Below are 18692 nucleotides of genomic sequence, written 5' to 3'. Positions count from 1 at the left end.
GGCATTATCCCATCTCTCTCTCCCATTGGCAGCCGCCGGCCCTCCGGCCCCGCCTCCCTATATAAGGCGTGCGGCGGGCCTGTTGCCGCGCAGTCCGCTGAGGGTGGCTGGCGGGACGGATCAGCTGCTGCTCCCGCCGCGTCCCCCGCCATGAGCAGCGGCGCGGGCCCCGCCGCCCGGCTGTGCCGCCTGGAGCGCGGCCCGGACGGGTACGGCTTCCACCTGCACGGCGAGAAGGGCAAGCCGGGCCAGTTCATCCGCCTAGTGGAGGCGGGCTCGCCGGCCGAGCGGTCGGGGCTGCGCGCTGGGGACCGGCTGGTGGAGGTGAATGGAGAGAACGTGGAGCGGGAGAGCCATCAGCAGGTGGTGGAGCGGATCCGCGCCGCCGCCGGCACCGTCAGCCTCCTCGTCGTAGACTCGACGGCCGAGGATCAGCTGCCGAAGCGGGACGGGCCGGGGGCCGAGCCGCCGGTGGTCGGCGAGCAGGCGGCGCCGGTGCCGGCGGAGCCCCCGGCGAAGGAGCCCAGCGGCGGCGAGCAGCGGGTAAATGAGCGGCCGGGGCGCTGGGGCACGGAAGTTTCAGGTGCAGAGGGTGTTGTCCGAGGAGGAGTGGTCGCCACCGACCGCGGCGAGGGAGCGAACGGGAGCCACGTCTGCCATGGGCGTCGTGTGTGGTTTCGGTCTCGATTCTTTCTTTTCTTTTTTTGCTTTGATTTAAACGCGACTCCCCAGAAGCTCCGGGTCCTGCCGCGCCCGACTGCTTTGCCTTTTTTGTTCTAAATCATTATTTTTTCCGCTGATGGTCCCGTCTCCCAGCAGTGTCGGTGAGGGCGGGGGCAGGGGGCGCACCGGGCGGGTCGGACCCGTAACTGCACCCGGCGAGTCCCGGAGCTCCTCGGCCCTTGTTGTGCTGCGGGGCTGGAACGCGGCGTGAGAAAAGCAACAGGGCGAGCTTTGCCGTGCAGCTCAGCCCAGGACTGGCGCTAACCCACCCCAAAATACAACAAAAAGCAGAGGGTGGTTTTGTGGCTGAGACTGCAGGTATTGGTGGTAGTCACTCCTGCTCTGAGTGCGTTCAGTGCCTGCTGTGGAGACAGCAGAGCCCTTCCCGGGCTGGGGGCTCGGTCGTGGCACTCAGATCCCACAGACACTTCCTAACTCAGGAATGTCGACCTTAAGCACGCGTGGGAGCGAACAGTTGCACAAAGTGATGTGGAAAGGTGAGGAATTGAGAAATAGCTGACCTTTTTATGCCCCAAGTGGTTCCTAAGAGACGCTCTGGAGATAATACTGCTTTTTATTTACCCAGCAAAGACGTGTTTGTTGTTACAACAGGCGTGTGGATGGCTCCCTGGGCAGCAGCCTCTCGGTGTCCCCAGTGTGAGGAACCTTCGGGGGAAATCTCATGACCTGTTCTCAGAGAGATTGGTGCAGTGGAGCCTTCTCAGTGTTGATGCTGAGCCCCAGGAAGACCCTGGTGCCTTACTGAGCTGTTGTCACATAGGGTTTTGCTTAATATTAGGTGCTTTTGAGCTCTGTCTCCTGTTGGACTTTAGCTTTGTGCTTGTTCCCCTGGTTGGGCTGATCCACTGCAGGCACACCTCTCATCCCTGCCTGGCTAAAACATCACTCCAGCACCTCCTTGATGGGCTTATTTGTGTGGGAACAGCCATGCTGTATCCCTGTGCTGTCTCTCTTGCTCACTGTCCCCTGTATCATCCCACGTCCCTCTCGTGTTACCCTCTGCTGGGCTCTGGTGCTGCCCCATGCAGGGACAACATGCCTGCTCTCCCATATGTCACAGTGCTCCCTCAGGGCTAGTGAGACTGTGCTCTGCTTTCTGCTCCCAGATCTCTCCACGAGCTGGGAAAAATAAAAGGGATGTTGTTACTGCAGCTCTGGTGAATCCCCTGCCAGGCTTAGGGGCTGAGGATGTGCTGTCCCTGAAGAGGAGCCCTCTGGTTCTGTGGGACTGCTGCCTGTTTGCTATGTTGGCTGGAGGGATGCAAAGAGCTTAAGAAGCTAAAGATGCTCTACAAGATTTTGGGAGACAGCCCTGGCTGAAGATATCTCATGGGATTTGGGGCTGAAGATTGCCCACAGTCTTTGGGAGGCAGGCTCGGGGCACAGCTGATGCACAGTTACTACTGGTGGTTTCTGTCACTAGAGCAGGAAGCAGGTGACATGGGGTGACATTGCCACAAGGCCCCAAACGGTTTCTCAACAGGTAGCAGCAGGAAATGTTGTGGTTAGGGGCAGGGCCCAGTGGAAAAGGCAAGTGGGTTTAGAGGCATCGCCCTGACCGGGCACCCCCGAGCAGGGAGGGAAGATGCTGGGTGGGATGCCGAGCCATGCTGCAGCAGGCAGAAAGGGATTTATTTCCAGTGAGGCAGGAACACACTGGTGGCCTGTTCCTGGCCACTGGTGCTGGCTGCTCCATCCTCCCACAGCCCCATCCCATCACTGTGGGTTGGTGGGATTCCCTGGGATCACAGGAGAAGTGGGAGATTTGCACATGTCAGAGTCCTGTTTGCTTTATTGGGTTGGACTTGCCTTTATTTGTTTAACAAGCCTGGAGATGCTCAAGAGCTGGGAGAGCTGCTTGTGGTGAGCAATGTTTAGTTAGCATCTCCCCCCTTCCAGCAGAATCTATTCCCTCTGAGTCCTGCATGACTGGGAGTGACAGGGGCTCAGAGACCCCCACAGATCCCTGAGGCAGCTATGGGAGACTTGTCATGGGCTCCTTTTTCATTCCTATCAAACCCTGAGTGTGCAAATCCCCCTGGTGCTGTGGTGGAGGTTTTGAGCCTCCCTTGGGAGCTGGTCCATGCACCCCTGTCTGCGGTGCTGAGCCAGCACAGTGACAGTTTCACACTTCTCAGGTCAGCCCCATTTCCTGGGGCCCTGTGCCATGGGGGTGTCCCCCTACCCAGAGCTGTGACCGTTTGTCTCCCCCCACGTGTGTTTCTGAAGGTTTCAGCTGTTCAGGAGTGTCTTAAGAAAGTTTCATGCAAACCACACAGTGTCCCCAGGGCAGCATCGGTGCTGCCAGCATGGTGGCCTGGTACAGGGCAAGGCATTTGCTACCAGCCCCCATTTCTCTCTTGCAAATTCAGTGTTAAATTAGAATCCTCCCTGCCAACAAGGCTCCTTGTAAAACCTGGGAGAGCCTCCCAGGGCTGGGTTTCAGAGTGTAACAGGGAGCAGTTCCCCCGGCGCTGGGAGTGTTGCGCTGGGGTAGCTGGTGTTTAATTAGGAAATGAATTAAATTTCCTCTCAAGGCAGCTGCATGAAAAGCAGCTCCAGTCAAACAGGACGTGACAGGGATGCTGCAAGGAGGCTGCTTTGCATCCCCTTTGTATGAAGCCCGAATGTGTGCGCCAGATTTTGGGACCCGTGTGAATTTGCTGGCCCAGGCATCCTCAGAGCTGTTGTGTTCCTCTTTGAGTAACTGGGAATGTTGCTGCCGCCAGCAGGCTTGATGCTGCTTGTAGGGCTGCAGGGAATTTCCTGGGACTTGAGGCTTCAAAAGCTGTCCTGAAATTGCTGTTGTGGGGCTGGGAAATGGGGGGTGAGTCCTGTCATACTGTGCAGCTGGGGTCCCCACAGTCCTGGGATTGCTGGTCCTGCCAGGTGGCTGAAGGCGCTGCAGAGGGAGAAGCATCTGGGTGAGCCCCAAATCCTGTCTCAGGGTAGGAACAGCAGTGCACTGCTGCAGAAATCCTCATCCCAAACAGGCATCTCTGCAGACAGAGGCCTCTCTGCCTTCCCTGGGTGTAGGGAGAGGGGTGGCACGGGATGCCTGTGCAGGGGCTGGTTCCAGCTTCCCCTGCTGCCCTCCGTGACCGAGGTTGTAATTGCTGGTAACGAGGCTGTGCCGGCTAATCCAGCGCGGTGGGAGAGCTGCTGGCCTTGCAGGACAGGATGCAGCGGCTTAGAGAAATTAGGGGCATTTCCGCTTCCCAGGTCCATAGCCACGGGTCTGCTCACATCCCCGGGGTTGGCCCCAAACCCTCTTGCCCCACGTTGCTCAGCCCAAAGGGGACTTTGGGGCTGGGAGGATGCCCTGCCATGGGGTGCTCGCCCCGTGCACGGGCAGGATGCGGCTGCCGGAGGATCAGATGTGTTTGTTTTCCTGCATGGGAGGCAGAATGGTGGCTGCCTGCAGGGTTTCTGTGTTTGGGCTGGCACTGGCAGCCTCGCTGGGCTGGGGGGATGCTGGGGGCCGGGTCATGGCCAGGCTGCCCTTGCACCGAGTGCTGCTGCCTTGGCCAGCTGCCTTTGCAGGATCAGTGCCTCGCTCACTGCTGTGACCTGTCCCTGTGTCCTGAGACATCTGTCCACCCATCCCCCCCAAAAAATCTCAAAGCACCAGCATCTCAGGGAGCCCAGGCTGCCAGGGCTTTGTTGGCACGGGTGGGAGCGAAGCCCTCCCTCCTCCTCCTCGCCCGGGAGCGCTGCCAGCACCACTTGCTGGGTGCTCCCTCTGGCTTTGTCCTGAGCTATCGGCGTGGAGCAGCCCCAGGGCGCTGCCAAGGGCACCGGCAGCGTGGGTGCTCCAGAGCCTGAACCCCTTGCTCAGGGTCGAGCCAGGGCAGGGATTTGGGGAGGTGCTGCCTTGCTCCAGGCTCCAGCAGCTCCTGCCTTTTGTCCTTATTTTGGGTATTGTCTGTCCCCACCATTGCTTGGGATTTCTGCCTGGGTGGAGGGTGCTGTCACACCCTGTGAACCCGCTGCTGCCTGGGCATGGGATGGGAGGGTGGAAGGGGCGAAGTCGAGGGGGTCACAGTCCTCCACCCAGCCGGGGAATCCACAGCGGGGCTGTTGCACTGGGCGTGGAGTGAGTCCTGCATGCCACTGCTGAGAAATCTCGGGATCACCTTCACTCCTGGCAGATGTGCTGGGTGCTGCCTGCACCTCCCTTCCCCGGCTGTTGTCAAGTGGTGCTGGGGTGGTGGCCGGCCTTGACCATGAAGGAAGGCATTGTGCAAGAGGATGGGGCTTTATCGGGGCTTTATCAGTGCTTTATCTCAGTGTTGTGCTTAGCAATATTAAGTCCATCACCCTGGCTCCTGTGGGACTCTGTGCCACACCAATGTGTCAGATATGGGGTGTCAGCAGCCCAGGACTGTGGTTGTCCCTGTGCTGTGCAGAGGGTGCAGCCTATGCAGTTGTGGGAGGGCAAATTCCTGCAGTGCCTGTCCTCAGTGATGCTATGGGTACCAACAGATTAAAAGTGATCTTGGATGAAAGATTAAATACTAGCCCCCTTGGTGAGAAATATCCAGCAGTTTGAGTGAGGCTGGGATTGCCCAACCAAAGCCCAGATTCTGGTGGTCAGGGTGGGATAAAATAATTTTATATATAAACTGTATGTAAAAGTGGTATTGGGTGCTAGGGTCAGAGCAGTTCTGACAGTGCCGCATGCAGGTGTCTGATTCATGTCACCTGGCTCCTCTGATGTTTCCTGGACATCCTTCTCCCTGCTGGGTGAGCAGAGGCAGTTCCTGTACCAGGCTCCCTGGAATGCTCCTGCTTCTTCTGCTGCTCACCATGTGGGGAGCTCAGAGGGCACCAGGTGGGCCAAGTGAGTGGCTGTGGCTGCCCCAGTGGGGTTCCCTGGTTCAGGTACTGGTGAGTCCACAGGTGAAAGCAGGTGCACATGAGCTGGGTGTTGCCTCTGGAGAGGTGAATGTCCCAGTCACACCGCCCCACTGGAGCTGGTTTCTGTTTTGCAATCCTGGAAGTTCATGCTGGGGCATTACAGCTGCTCCAGCTGGGTTCCAGCTCCCTGCCCGAGCCCTGTGTGCCCCTGCCCTGCTGGCAATTAGCTGTGGGGTGCTCTGGGGTGGGGGAATCTCCCTGAGCCCAGGGCTGGGTTTGCCATGGAGAGGGGCTACATTTGGCAAGGGGGTGATGGAGGTGACCTGTGCCAGCAGCTGAGACCTCTCCAGTAGCCAAAGCTTCCCGAGGGGGATGGGGTGGAGTGGGGGTGCTTCCCAGCAGCCTGGGCTGTGTTTCCTCCTCCACCTTCATGGCAGTTGCAATCCTGATCCCAAAAGGAAGAGCGTGGTCTGGAAACACACACATAATAACATGTTTCTTCAATGTTTCACTGCCATTAGTGTGCCCTGCACCTAATTAATTAATTAGAGCATAGGGTGTTTGGCCTCTTGCCTCCCATCTTGGCGTGTCAGTGCCCACAGGTGGCCAGCCAAGGATGGTGTCCCTGTCCCTCCAGCAGCTGTCTGGGGTTCCTGGTGCTGTCCTTGGGTGTTGGGGGTCCAGGAGCAGTTCACCCACAGATTGTTCCCGTTGCAGGGGGAGCTGAGACCTCGGCTGTGCCACATGAAGAAGGGCCCTGATGGCTATGGCTTCAACCTGCACAGTGACAAGAGCCGGCCCGGGCAGTACGTGCGCGCCGTGGACCCCGGCTCGCCGGCTGAGGCGGCAGGGCTGGCGCCCCAGGACCGCATCATCGAGGTGTGCTGGGCTCAGGGCAGGGCTGGGGGCTCTCTCTGCAGAGCCTGCACTCCCTCCAGCCTGGTGCCTGGCAGACAGCTGCCCTTGGCCGGGAAGGTGTGCAGTGTCCCTGCTGCCGGAGGTGACTCACGGCGCAGCTGCCGACCTGCACCGGCCTGCCGGACCCGCCCAGGGGTGCAGCACTGGGGAGGGCTGGACTGAGCAGCAATTAGCTGTCTAAGGGTTAATTAGCACTAGCACTGTCCCCAGGATATCCCTGGGGTGGGGCGGGCTGGGGACAAGGTGCACGATGGTCACAAGTCCTGCTGTCAGCTGTGGTGGGGTGGGGATGAGCTCAGGTTTGTGCCAGCTCAGGTGGGATGATCCACAAGAGCAAGGACCAGCTGAGCCCCAGCCCTGCTGCTCAGCAGGGTGTGGGGCTGCTGCCTGTTCTGGGGTGAAGCTTTTGGGGTTTCTGGAGACCATGGCACTGCACAAGGGTTTTGTGCCAGCCCTGAATCCATGTGCTGCTGGGAGTTCCCTGCCAGCTCTGCCCATTCAGTCCCATGCCAGTCACTCAGAGGAAAATCTGCTTTTAATGAGGTTTTTCTGGCTTCACTGGTAATCCCTGTGAGGCCACAAATGCCTGTGGCTATGGTGTGGCTCTGCTGGGACTGTGACTGGTATCAAGGCTGGCACCTGACCCCTCCATGGTGCTTCTGAGGGATGGATGTGCCCTGGCTTCAGTGGTGATGTGGTGCCTGCAGGTGAATGGTGTGTGCATGGAAGGCAAGCAGCACAGTGACGTGGTGGCAGCCATCAAGGCAAGTGGTGATGAGACCAGGCTGCTGGTGGTGGATGTCCTCACAGACGAGTTCTTCAAGAAGTGCAAGGTGGTGCCTTCGGAGCAGCACCTGACAGGTGGGCTGGGGACTGTGCTGCTGGGAGGGGTTTGTGTCACCTCTGTGTCACCTTCTCACCAAACCTAAGGGTGTTGAGCCCTGGGAGGTGGTCTTATCAAGCAGAGTCACCTGGCTTTGGTGTGTCCCTGCCTGGCCAAAGGCCCAATGCTGGGCTGGTGGGGCTGACATGGGCAGGTTTATGGCCCTGGGTTGCACTTTGGCAGGGTTTATGGCTTGGGGAGCAAACAGGCATCAGCTGCTCTTTGCTCTCCTCTGTGGCCCTCTCCCTGCTGTCACAGTGGTCCCCAGGAGGATGGGGAGGGGGTCTCACTGGGCTCCACATCACAGCTGCCATCATGGAGATGCATCTGGCAGCATTCCCCTGTGCTGGCTGCAGTGAGTGGTTAAAAAATTCAGGACTTGGCCAGACCCTGGGCAGTGTTGTGTGAGCATTGGCCATGTACAGCCTTGGCTTACCCTCCATTGGCAAGGGGACAAAGCAAACACATCTCACCCGGTGCCCACATCCTTATTCCACAGGTCCCTTGCCAGAACCAGTTGCCAACGGTGATATAGGGAAGGTAAGAGCCTTGTCTTGATTTTAATTCCATCTGTGCCCATCTGCAGTCAGGGACCCTCCTGTTCATGTCCCCTCTGCCCATGGGTGGGTGATGCCACCAGACACCACAGTGGTCTCAGTCTGCCACACAAGAGCAGGTGCCACTGGGAAGGGAACTGGTGTCCTCCAGGAAGGAGGATTGTGCTGCTGAGTGTCATGGAGGTGGCTGTTGTGCTCCTCTCTTTTGCTTTCTGATGCTCCAGGGCTGGGAGCTGCAGCAGGGAAGTAGCACCCAGCCCTGCAGCCGCCCTCCTCCTCCTGCTCCTGCTAAAGCCAGGGCGGTCAGGCCGGGCTCTAATCCTTCCCCGCCCCGGATGGGCAGTGCTAGAGGTATTTATGTGCCTGCAGCTTGCAGGGGATTACGTGTGGGGAGGATGGATTTCATCGCACCCTGGGTGGGACTTGCAGCTCTGGAGGCTGTTCTCAAGCCCCAGGGCTGGAGCTCACACTCCCTCCCTGCTCCCCTCAGGAAAATGGAGGAGAGCCACGGTCCAACTCGGTGTCTGAGAGCCCGTCCAGCCCCGCACCACTGGCTGTGTCCCCCAACTCCAGCGAGACCCACAGCGAGGTAGGGCTGAGAATGCTGGGGGAAGGCTGGAGTGCAGGATCTGGGCTGCACCCCCACCGTGGGGCTGTGCAGGGGACACTTGGTGGGGTTGACACTGCCTCTCATCCCCAGCCTGTCACACAGGAGGGTGACAAACGCCATTCAGCACCCGGCTCCCTCCTGGACCTCGACATCCCGCTGGCCGTGGCCAAGGAGCGGGCGCACCAGAAGCGCACCAGCAAGAGGGCACCCCAGATGGACTGGAGCAAGAAAAATGAACTGTTCAGCAACCTGTGAAGGCCCTAAGGCAGGGTGAGGGTCTTCTAGCTCCCCCCAGCCTCATACCCACCTCTCCTGCACTCCTCTCCTCCCTGCCTCGTGCTCCTGGTGGAGATGTGGGGCTGCTCCCTACCACCCTGACCCGGGTGCTGGGGTTTGGTGGGCAGTGAGCATCCCTGCAGAGAGGTTCTGGGCTGGGGGTGCTGGGGGTGCCCCCTCCCAAAAGCTCATCCCCAGGGTGCTTCTCCAGCCCTGCCTTGAAGCCCTGCACACCCTGGTAGGCACAAGCAGGGGTTATGGGAGGGATCAAGGATTTGGGGTCGCCGGATGCTCAACACTCCTGGTCTCCGTTGTTCCCTGTTTTTTTTCCCCACTCCAAACCCCATCTCCTCAAATTACCTTTTAACTGCAAAACCTGAGGCTTTTAGTGTCTTCTACCAAACCCCACCTTCCCAGCCACTGACCACAGCCAGGGTGTTTGACCCTGGCCTGGCAAGCTCCGTCCACAGTGACCCTGTCCCTTTGCCTCTTCAGCTGCAAGGAGGGCTGTGGGTGCCCAGCACTGGGGAGTGCCCAGCACCCTGCCCTGGGGCAATTTTGGGAGAGGAGAGGGTGTCTGGAGCCAGCACAGCAAGCAATAATAGTCTCCTTTGCTCCTGCACACTTATGGAGACAGCCAATCAGGGTTTTAATCCAACACTGTTTAATTTAAAAGCTTCTCATAGACTTTGGTTTGGTTTTTTTTTTTTTTCCTGAAATAAGCATTTTTCCAATCACATCTTTGTTGTTTTTTTACCTGTATTTTATGGAAATTCTTCCTGTGGTTGTTTTGTTTCCATGTGCTGCAATTGGGTGGTGTTGTACTGTTTAGCTCAAGAAAAATTCTGTTTACTGGAATAAATCTTTCTGACTTCACAAGTCTGGTTTAAGGCTAAATCCTTCCAGAAGTCGAGTGGGTGCAGAGGCCTGGGGGAAAGGTAACTGGGGGACACTGGTCCTGAGGGGACAGGTTGAGTGGGTTGGGGGAGGCACTGTCTGGTCCCAGTGGGGGTTAATGCCTCGGGGTGATTAATGGACTTTAATCCCCTGGGGAGTGCTGGGGGTGGGGAAGGGGAGGAGGGGGATGGGGATGGAGAGGGGGAGGCGGGGGTGATGCAAAGCTCTAATCTGTGTCTGCTGGCCAGGCTGGAGGGCAGCAGCTCTCTTGGGGACAGCCCAAATGTGCCCCCAGCCCCTATGGGGGTTTTTGGCATGAGCCTGTGTTGAGGGAAGGTAATGGGGGATTGGTGAGGGGAGGGTGCTTGTTCCTCTGAATGAATGGATGTAGCCCTGGGTGGCTCAGTGGGGCCAGACTGGTGGCACAGTAGGACAAGGCAGGGCTGTGCCTGGCCTCTGTCTGGTATCTTCACTTCCTCCCTTAATGCACACTTTTGTGCTCCAAACCTGCAAAGAAGCTCTTCCACCTGAGCACACGCGTGGCCACTGATCTCTGCACCTCAAATGACACCCAGGTGACAAAGTGCCACCAGATTTCCAGGGGATGCACAGGCTGTCACTTCCTCCTGGAAGCTGGGGGAGCCCATTCCAACCTATCTCGTTCTCCCAAGACGTGTCCTCTGAGGGAAGGTGAGCCCTCATCCCCTGCTTTGCCATCCTCATCCCGTTGGGCAGCAGGGATGGAAGCCACAGGGTGGGGCAGGGCTGGGGGCACCCAGCGGGTCCCAGCAGCATCTTTTGCCTCTTGGCCTGGTCAGAGCAGCTGGGCACTGGTTCCCTGTGGGAAGCCTGTTTGAGCTCTGCTGGGACTCTTCTCCCCAGCCTCTGGGGACAGACCCAACTTTGTTGAGGGCTGCCAGGAAAAGCTGTTCCCAGCCGCCTGCGGAGCCGGGCAGCCGGGACCGGGGATGCCAGGCAGGGCCCTCGCTGCCTCCAGAGCAACCAGCTGGGCAGGGGAGCTGACAGACACCACCCTGCCCCTTCCCCCTGACAGCAGAGGTGGAAGGAAATTATTTTTTCCCACCTTGGTCAGGTTTTTTAGGGGAGCAAATCCCAACTAGATCTCTCCTGCTGGTTTGGCCTTGCTGCTCTGGCACAGGGATGTGAAGGAGCACCAGAGCCAGCAGCTCACCCAGCAGGTTCTGTAAATCTTGTTCTGGAGGACAGAATCCATTTCTGCCTGCAGCAGGTGACGAGGAGCAGGAGGATTAGTAGCCCTTGTCATGGTAATCCCAGCGGGAAGTAGAGCTGCTCTTCACTTTATTACCACACAAAGCTTTCACTACAACTAAATCCACACTAAATACTTGTTTAAAATGCCATGACACACTGTTCCCATGCTTGACTTTAATATAGTCACAGGAGTAATGTATTTAAATTAGCTGAAATTGGAAAGCTGAAGCCCCCAGGCCCTAAAAATACAGGCGCAGCAACACTAAAATTCCACAGACTGCCAAACTGCAAAACATCCCTGGGCAAATCTGAAAGTTACTACCTGATCCTCCGTCACTGAAACAGGTAATTTGTGGTCTAGGATTAGCCATTAGAGCTGCTGTTACCAAAGGAAAACACACAGGAGCATCAGTTATCCTTCTTACCTTCTGTCCTCTCCTCTTAGCAGCTTCCCTGCTGTGGACAGCCTGTGTAGGGCAGGAGAGGTCAGGATGAGTAACTGCACAGGGAAGTTTATCCAGTGAGAGTCAGGCAGGCAAGTGTCTCTTTTTCATCCATGGATCTCAGATCTACTGCAGCAGATGCTGGATATCTCCTGCCATAAATATATCTGCCCCCCAGTAAGAGATATTTTCACCACATTCATCTTTATTTTAGTGGAGAGCAGCAAATGAAGCCTCCAGGCTCAGCAGAGCAAATCCTGAGCTGGTGGAAGAAGGGAGCTATCTCCTTTTCAGTGTGTTCTCCTTGCTTTCATCAAAGGAAAGCCAAGGAAAATAAAGTGCAACATACTGCTGGCCTGAGGTTTTCACATCTGGAGCACAGCCCTGAAGCTGAAGGGGGTTTGTCTCAAAAGCCTCCTGCAACTCTCAGTTCCCTCATCGTGGTGGGGCTCAGCTCTAGTCTTGATCAGCCAATATCAACAATTTCCATCATCTTAACTTGCCCTTTGTTTGTGCTCATCCACATCTGGGTTTCTTCCTGCCAGGACCCAGCAGTGCCCTCCTGCAACCTCCAAGACCCCAGGAAGCTGGCTTTAGAGAGTCTCTGCTGTCCTTTACAGCTTCTAAACCACTCCCTGAGCTGCCAAAGAGAGCAGCTGAGCCCCACATAGTGCTCAAGCACCTCAGATCTTTGTGATTTTTTTTTTTTTATTCAAGAGTAAAAAAGACTGAGCTGCATTTTATGAAAACTCCTTGCTGATGAATCCTGATTTAAGGGCAGTGAGAGAAGTTTCTGCTTGTCCAGGAATCAACTGAGAGTCATTCCTAGTCAAACCTGGGAGTTAGTGGCTGATCCCCAGGTCCAACTTTCAGGCAGTGATCCTGGCTGGCAGAGTAAAGTGCAAAGTTGACAAGATGACAAAGCAGCTGACGGAGACAGATGAAAACAGTTCCAGAGTTGGCTCACTGGTGTCCTCCACACCCAGGCTTTAAAACAATGTCCAACTTCTCCCTGGAAGCCCAGCTGGTGTCTGGGGGTGTGTGTCAGCTGGCCAGCGCCCCAGCTGGCTGCTTCAGCTCAGTGTAGCTCTTCTCCTCCACGTGCTTTGTCTGCTCCAGCAGCCAGCGCCTCTCCTGCTCACTGACATCCAACCTCAGCGTCACCTCCTGGAAAATGCTGTTCACTGCAACCTGCAGCACACAGAGAGAAAGCAGCTCAGCCACAGGGCAAACAAATGCTGCTCACATTCTCTGGGGAGGTGGGCTGTTACTGCACCTCCTTAAAGTGAAGCTTTTTGAACATGCAGATACTGGCTTCATTTTCCTGACCAATCTTAGCCTCAAACTTGGTGATCCCCAGTTTTTTCACTCCTGCAGGAGAAATCAGAGAGAGAGGCACTTCTATTATGTGCCACATTTATAAAAGCACAGGACTCCAGTTTGGGGCAGATGCATCCCTCACTAGGATTATGTGCTCCCAGATCCCAGCCCCACCACACTCCTGCTCCTGAGCCACCCTCACCATAGGCCATCATCAGCAGAGTTGCCTCCTTGCCAAACCCTCTGCCACGGCAGCTGGGCTCTGAAAGAGACAGCACAGAGTCAGCACCCAGTTAGGGCAGACAAACCAGCCACACCAGACACTTCTGAGCAGAGGCTGTGACCTGGACACACCATGGACTGATCAGCCATGAGAACAAAAGGCTGGTGCAGGAACATCAACACCTGTGTGCAGCACACAGCCACAGTGACAGAGCCCCCAGCTATGAAGCAGAACTTGACCTGCAATCATGATTTCAATCTCGCCCAGAGTCGGGTCCTCAGTGTTGGTGAGGAAGAGGTTCACATCCCCCACCATGGAGTTCTCCTCTGCCTGCCCAGGCCAGCACCCTGAGTCCAGCACGATGAAGGTGCACTCTGGGGAAAACAAGAATGTGGCAGCATCTTCAGAGTGTGCTGATAATTACTCATAAATTACCAAATAATTAAATTGAAGGTGTATAAGGGACAGAGGAACAACAGTTTCCATGTGTTAACAGCAAGGAAGAGTTAATAATTTGGCTTCCCACACCAGGTGTGCCTGTTTCCACCCACTGAAAGGAAAGAAATACTTGGGAAAATCTGTTTGTGAGGGTGGCACAGACACCAAGACTAGAAAAAGCCTGTGGAAGAAGTGTGAAAACTTCCTTCTCATGTCTGAGGTCTCCTTGCCTTGTCTTACTCAGCAGCAAGTTGGGGCAAAGAATTGTTGGGTGCACAAGAAGCTGAGACTGAGTGATTCACCTGGTCCATGTTATTGCCACTCTGAGTAAGGTTTTTAATGCCACCTAAGACAAATGCTCCAGACTGAGGTCTTTGCCAGCTTCAGTATTTTCCAGCTCACTAAATTTCTACCAGGCTTTTATGGACAGTGATTCATTACCTGTAGGAGAGTCAGGGAAGCAATTCAATCAACACACCTCAACTAGGTGATCATAAAATCATCCAGTTTATCAAGGAGAAATATAACATCCTTCCACCTTATTGCAATGATCAGGCCTGGGGAGTGCAGGAATGAAGTTTAATGATTCATAGCTCAGCAAAACGCTGTGGGAAATGAATCACTACAGTCTCTGCAACAAAAAAGGACACAAACAGCTCGAGGAAGTGGATATTCTTCACTTCTCTGAGTATATACCAGCTGTAATGAAAAAACCAGTTCAAACTGCTGTTGTAGAAAGTCTCACATCCTCTCTGGTTTAGGGGAACCCACTCAGGGGGCACTCCCAGCTCAGTGTGGGTCCTTTCCAGAATAGAAAGAACCTGCTCACCACTCCCACCCTCCCTCAGGAAGCGTTTCAGATGCTCACTGTCAGTGTCATCCCTCCAGCTGTGCTGCATTTCGTACTCCTGCTCCAGGCTGAGGGGCTCTGAGGCTGTCAGTCTCTGCAGCTCCTCCGACTGCATCCACTGGTGGTACCTGCCAATGGACCCAGCCCCACATCACTGCCCAGCTGAGCCCCACAGAGCTCCAGGGGTCAGGCCAGCACCAAGCAGCTCTGCAAACAGCAGCTTTTGTGGCAATTTCAAATGTATCCACAAATCCCTTATCTAACAGGGATAGAATTTCCACACAATCTATCACACAGATAGATTTCTCTGTGGAAACCAAGGAAGTTTGCCCATCGTGTGGTTTTGTGTGGAGTGCTCAGTGCAAACCTGGTGTTTTTGAGTTCTGGTACATTTCATCCCACAGCACCTCCTGGGCACCAACGCTGGTTTCTTTGTGCTGATTGACTTTACAAACTGTTGGCATGCCTAATTTATCCAACATCCACCTGGCTGTACATGCTGAAGCCTTGCTCTCCCCCCATCACCAGGGAAAGGCCTCAATGAGCAGAGGAGCTGCTGTGCTCGCTCACAGCCAGGTATTTCCCAGTGGCACAGGTGAAGTTTTCTCTCCCTCACAGCGAGGAGCGGGCCCTGCACCTCCCCTGATCCCTTCATGGACAAATGCAACCAGAACCAGACCATGCAGGGCACGGGGCACGTACCGGGGCACGTGTGCAGCCGTGTAGGGCACCAGCGTCACCTTCTTTCCCCGCAGCACCGTGTCCTGGTTAATCTTCATGGCCTCTGCACTGAGGGAGAGACCCCACACCCCACTCCGCGTTCGGGCCGAGGCCAAGGGATGGGGCGGCTCTCACAGTCCGGATCTCCCAGATCGCAGCAATACCCCCACATTAACAATCCCGAATCCCTGTTCCAGCATCCCGAGGGATCCCCGGGGCTGGGGGAGGTTCCGGGCCCAAGGATCGGGAACCGGCACCGCGCTCCGCCCGCCCTACCGCTGCCACGCATGCGCACAGAGCCCGGCACCACCCAGCCACGGTGCGTGTGGCGTCATCGCTCCGCCCCGCGTGACCGCGCCCCTTCCGTGCCGCGCCCACGCCCCGCCCCTCCCGTGGCCCAATCGCGATGGGTGCCTTTACCCCGTCCCCGCCCCGCTTCTGGGCACGCCCCTTTCTGGAGAGGTCACGCCTCTCTCTGGCCCCACCCCATTAAAGCTACTACGCCCCTTTCAAGGCCGCGCCCACTCGTGCTCCCGCCCCTGCAGGCCCCGCCCCGTTCCCACCCGCGTCCCGCCCCTTTCCCTCACCCAATCACCTTCATCGCCGCCTGCCCCGCGGGCCGGTCACGTGCGCGGAAGGCCCCGCTCTCGGGCAGCGCGTGCGCCGTGAGTGCCCCCGCGCGGCCGGGGGCGGGGCCGCGGCACGAGCCGCTGCTGCCGGTGCCGGTGAGGGGCCGGGGGGTCCCGGGGGGGACGCGGCCCTCAGACGAGCTTTGAGGGCGTCTCTGTGTGAGGACAGCGTGGGATGAGGGCTGGGGAGGGGCTGGACGGGCGGGGAGAGGCCTGAGGAGGGTCCTGCTGTGGGGCCGGGTGCGCACTGGAGCGGCGGGACCCGGGTGTGGGGAGGAGGCCGCGGAGTTGCGGGGGCTGCCGGGGTTGCAGGCGCTGTGTGGGGCGGGGGCCGTTCCCCCAGAGAGAGCAGGGGGGCGAGCAGCGTTCCGTGTGTGGGACAGGCCCGGGGGAGGCAGGCCGGGTCGGGCCGGGGGCTCTGGTGCCCTCGGGGGCTCTGGGGTCGGTTCCCCCCGCCCGGGGTCGGTTCCCCCTGCCCGGGGTCGGTTCCCCCCGCCCGGGGTCGGTTCTCCCCCCTGCTGTGGTGCCAGCTGTCCCACAGTGTCCCTTATTTTGCTGCTTGCTCTGCGTTTGCCAAGTTTGCCTTCCGTGTTTTGAGCCGCGGTTTGTTATAAAGGTGGTGTTTGGTCTCTTTTCCTGAGGCTGGTCCAGTTATGACCTCAGTGAGCTATGCTGCCTGATTCTTTTCTGGCGTTCAGCATGGGTGTACAAGCTTATAACTGTTGTTTTTTAGTGGAGCTCATCTTGTGCTGATGGTTTGTCCCAGCTGGTGTGGCTGAGTAGAAGCACATGTGGAAGTGTGACGCCCTTAATTCAATTATGGGTAGTCATTGACACTGAAACCTTCCAGAAAGCTTCAGTTCCCACACACACATACAATTTTTTTGATACAATATAAAACTTCCCAAATGCTTCTTCTTTGAAAATGTTGATGCGTGAAAAGCATCTTGGTGTGTCTTTAATAGGTCCAATATTTTCATTTGTCTACTTATTTCTGTACTTGAATTTAAGAAGAGAGACTTTAGGCTGGTTTCTGATTTGCAGGATGCACATGTTTGCTGGGAGTAGTAGCTGCATGAGAAGCATCAGTTTGAGATCATCCTCCAGGCAGTCATTTTTCCTCTTGAGGTTTTAGCTATCTGAAACAGCCCCTCTGGCTGTTTGGAGAAGATGAAGTTTGGTCATCACATGCTGTGAGAGGGTAGGGCCTTTTGGTTGCTTTTTAAACCAGTTTAACTGTTATAGAAACTTCTCACAGAGTATTGAACCAAGTGGTGCTGCTGAGTGGGGTCTGCCTGAAGGGCAAGATCCTTCAAATACCACAAAACTGATGTGCCAAAGCTAACTTGTGAGTTCTTCCTTTTTCCAGCAAAGATAACACAGTGTTATGATGTTTCCCTAGGTTAAAGAGGACAGAAGTTGAAAACACTCTCCCAAAAACACCCTTCTGGTTTTGCCCTGGGGCTCCCCTCCCTCTCCAGGATGGCAGGTGGCATCACTGACACTGGAGAGCTTTACTCTCCCTATGTAAGTTCCACTGCTTGGGGGTTTGGTCACAACATACTTTTTCAAAATTGTCTTTCCTCAGCATTTTGTTTGCAAATTCTACTTCCTCGTGGACATGACCTCAGCATTTCAGGAGAAGGTGGTTAAAGATGCTTAGTATTTGTAGTTATGTGGGGTTTTTTACATCACAAGTTGCTTTTCATAAAGTAAAGGGATGATGTGTGCTAGAAAGAGTTTCATGTGCCATACCAGCTTTTCATCCTTCTGCCCACTTTCTTTCATTTTGTTGATGTTTTCATCAACCAAAATTGTCATTGGCATAAACACACGGGATTGGGACATTGAAACTATTCCACTTTCTTCTCTTTTGTTGCTTTATATAAACATTTTCCCCTGAATTTCTCCAAGTTTACTTAGCTGCAGCTGTTGCAGTAATTTGTTTTATACCACTTCACTGAAAGTGAGTAATTAAGAGGTTTCTTCCCTGTAATGTGGTGTCCTGTGCAACTGCAGAGCAAATTACTACTTTCCTATACTACTGGAAATACCAGTTTTCATAGCCACAGGTCTTCACAAAATGTCAGCTTTTCAAAACAGCACTTTGTAAACCCTTTTTTCTTAAAGTGAACTCAATAAATTTAGAACCAGCCCTGAAATCTGTGTGTTGGATTTTAAATGCTTTAAAACTTTCATCTCCACGTTAATGATTAAATGTAGGAGAAGTGGATATTAGGCTGCAGAAATGGGTCACAACTGAGAAAATGGAGAAGTAAGACAGGGACTGGGATGTCTGGGCCCTCAAGGATTAGTGTCACCTGATCTCATGTTGTTATGCTGGTGCTGCATGAATTTCCTGGAGTCATCTCAGAGGCTGAGACTCTCCTCTTCCCCTGAAGATGTCTAACCAGGCTGAGCATTACAGGCACCATTCTCATTTCTTCTTGACCTAAGGAAAACCATTGTTCTGGGATGTTTAGCAAAAGATGAATTTGCTGTGCTTATGCCAGTTAAGTGCTCTCAGGGTCACTGGGGAATAGTTCTCCTGATGTTAATTGCTCCATGCCCAGAAAAGTCTGCTCATACACAGCTCTTTACTGGCTTTCCTCTGGAGGGACTCTGACCTATATTAAAAAATAAAACAAAACAGTAAAACACAACAACTTCAGCAGTTTTTGATCTTGAATTGAGCTAAATTCATAGCCCAGAGGGTTCTGTTCAAGTGCAGAGTTCTCTTTTGTCTCTGGACACTGAAAAAGCTCATTGCCAGAGAAGATAAAATTCTTTCCCTTCACAAAGTAAAATCCCTTCTTCAGAATATGCTCAGCTTCTAACTGGTATAATGGCAAGCAGGCTTTGAATTAGAATTCTTTTTGGATATTTTCTGCTTGACTGAGATAAAAGGTCCTGAAAGGTCCATAGTCATAACTACTTCTGTTTAGGTCAGAAAAAAAGGAGACCCCAACCCACAGCACAGACCTTCTGGTAGAAGCTAGTGATTTGAAAACAAACAATAAAAAAAAATCTTATGTACTTCATAACTCTACAAACCAAAGAGAAAAAGTAATTTTAAATAATTAGGAAAATG

The 18692-nt window shown here is 55.0% G+C and overlaps 3 protein-coding genes across 8 annotated transcripts in view; 2 read left to right on the top strand and 1 right to left on the bottom strand.

The window, feature by feature from the left end:
- The first annotated feature begins 78 nt into the window (after window positions 1-78).
- Window positions 79-9727, top strand: NHERF1 (NHERF family PDZ scaffold protein 1). Of its 2 annotated transcripts, none has more exons than XM_079323820.1 (6): window positions 79-543; window positions 6322-6483; window positions 7230-7383; window positions 7905-7945; window positions 8453-8551; window positions 8675-9727. In XM_079323820.1, the coding sequence occupies exons 1-6, from the start codon at window positions 151-153 to the stop codon at window positions 8825-8827; spliced, it is 1002 nt and encodes a 333-aa protein (XP_079179946.1). In that variant the 5' UTR covers window positions 79-150; the 3' UTR covers window positions 8828-9727. The 2 variants fall into 2 exon arrangements, with proteins under 2 accessions (XP_079179946.1, XP_079179945.1); XM_079323819.1 differs by having other exon boundaries at window positions 8663-9727.
- On the bottom strand, window positions 9304-15278 carry NAT9 (N-acetyltransferase 9). Of its 2 annotated transcripts, none has more exons than XM_079323822.1 (6): window positions 14955-15278; window positions 14271-14380; window positions 13204-13338; window positions 12944-13003; window positions 12698-12792; window positions 9304-12612 (listed from the first exon to the last, which is right to left on the bottom strand). In XM_079323822.1, the coding sequence occupies exons 1-6, from the start codon at window positions 15029-15031 to the stop codon at window positions 12466-12468; spliced, it is 624 nt and encodes a 207-aa protein (XP_079179948.1). In that variant the 5' UTR covers window positions 15032-15278; the 3' UTR covers window positions 9304-12465. The 2 variants fall into 2 exon arrangements, with proteins under 2 accessions (XP_079179948.1, XP_079179947.1); XM_079323821.1 differs by having other exon boundaries at window positions 10902-12612; window positions 14232-14380.
- A 303-nt stretch (window positions 15279-15581) lies between these two features.
- Window positions 15582-18692, top strand: part of TMEM104 (transmembrane protein 104) — a 43089-nt gene continuing 39978 nt past the window's right edge. For all 4 annotated transcript variants that reach the window (XM_079323754.1, XM_079323753.1, XM_079323752.1 and 1 more), the window contains exons 1-2: window positions 15582-15697; window positions 17004-17128. In XM_079323754.1, the coding sequence (XP_079179880.1) occupies window positions 17084-17128 (45 nt within the window). In that variant the 5' untranslated portion in view covers window positions 15582-15697; window positions 17004-17083. The remainder of the gene's footprint in view (window positions 15698-17003; window positions 17129-18692) is intronic.

The sequence above is a fragment of the Erithacus rubecula genome (genome assembly GCF_903797595.1).
Source record: "Erithacus rubecula genome assembly, chromosome: 20".
Classification (NCBI taxonomy): domain Eukaryota; kingdom Metazoa; phylum Chordata; class Aves; order Passeriformes; family Muscicapidae; genus Erithacus; species Erithacus rubecula.
Note: the sequence above shows the minus strand (reverse complement) of the source record. Positions and strands in the feature narration are given on the sequence as shown.

Bases quoted from the DNA above. Each gene is read 5' to 3' on its own strand.
- NHERF1 (XM_079323819.1), top strand. From the start codon at position 151: ATGAGCAGCGGCGCGGGCCCCGCCGCCCGGCTGTGCCGCCTGGAGCGC. The intron at 544-6,321 runs GTAAATGAGCGG...TTCCCGTTGCAG, and splicing joins CCAGCGGCGGCGAGCAGCGG to GGGGAGCTGAGACCTCGGCT. The intron at 6,484-7,229 runs GTGTGCTGGGCT...TGGTGCCTGCAG, and splicing joins CCCAGGACCGCATCATCGAG to GTGAATGGTGTGTGCATGGA.
- NAT9 (XM_079323821.1), bottom strand. From the start codon at position 15,031: ATGAAGATTAACCAGGACACGGTGCTGCGGGGAAAGAAGGTGACGCTG. The intron at 13,004-13,203 runs GTCAAGTTCTGC...TGTCTCTTTCAG, and splicing joins GATTGAAATCATGATTGCAG to AGCCCAGCTGCCGTGGCAGA. The intron at 12,613-12,697 runs GTGCAGTAACAG...TGTGTGCTGCAG, and splicing joins AAAAGCTTCACTTTAAGGAG to GTTGCAGTGAACAGCATTTT.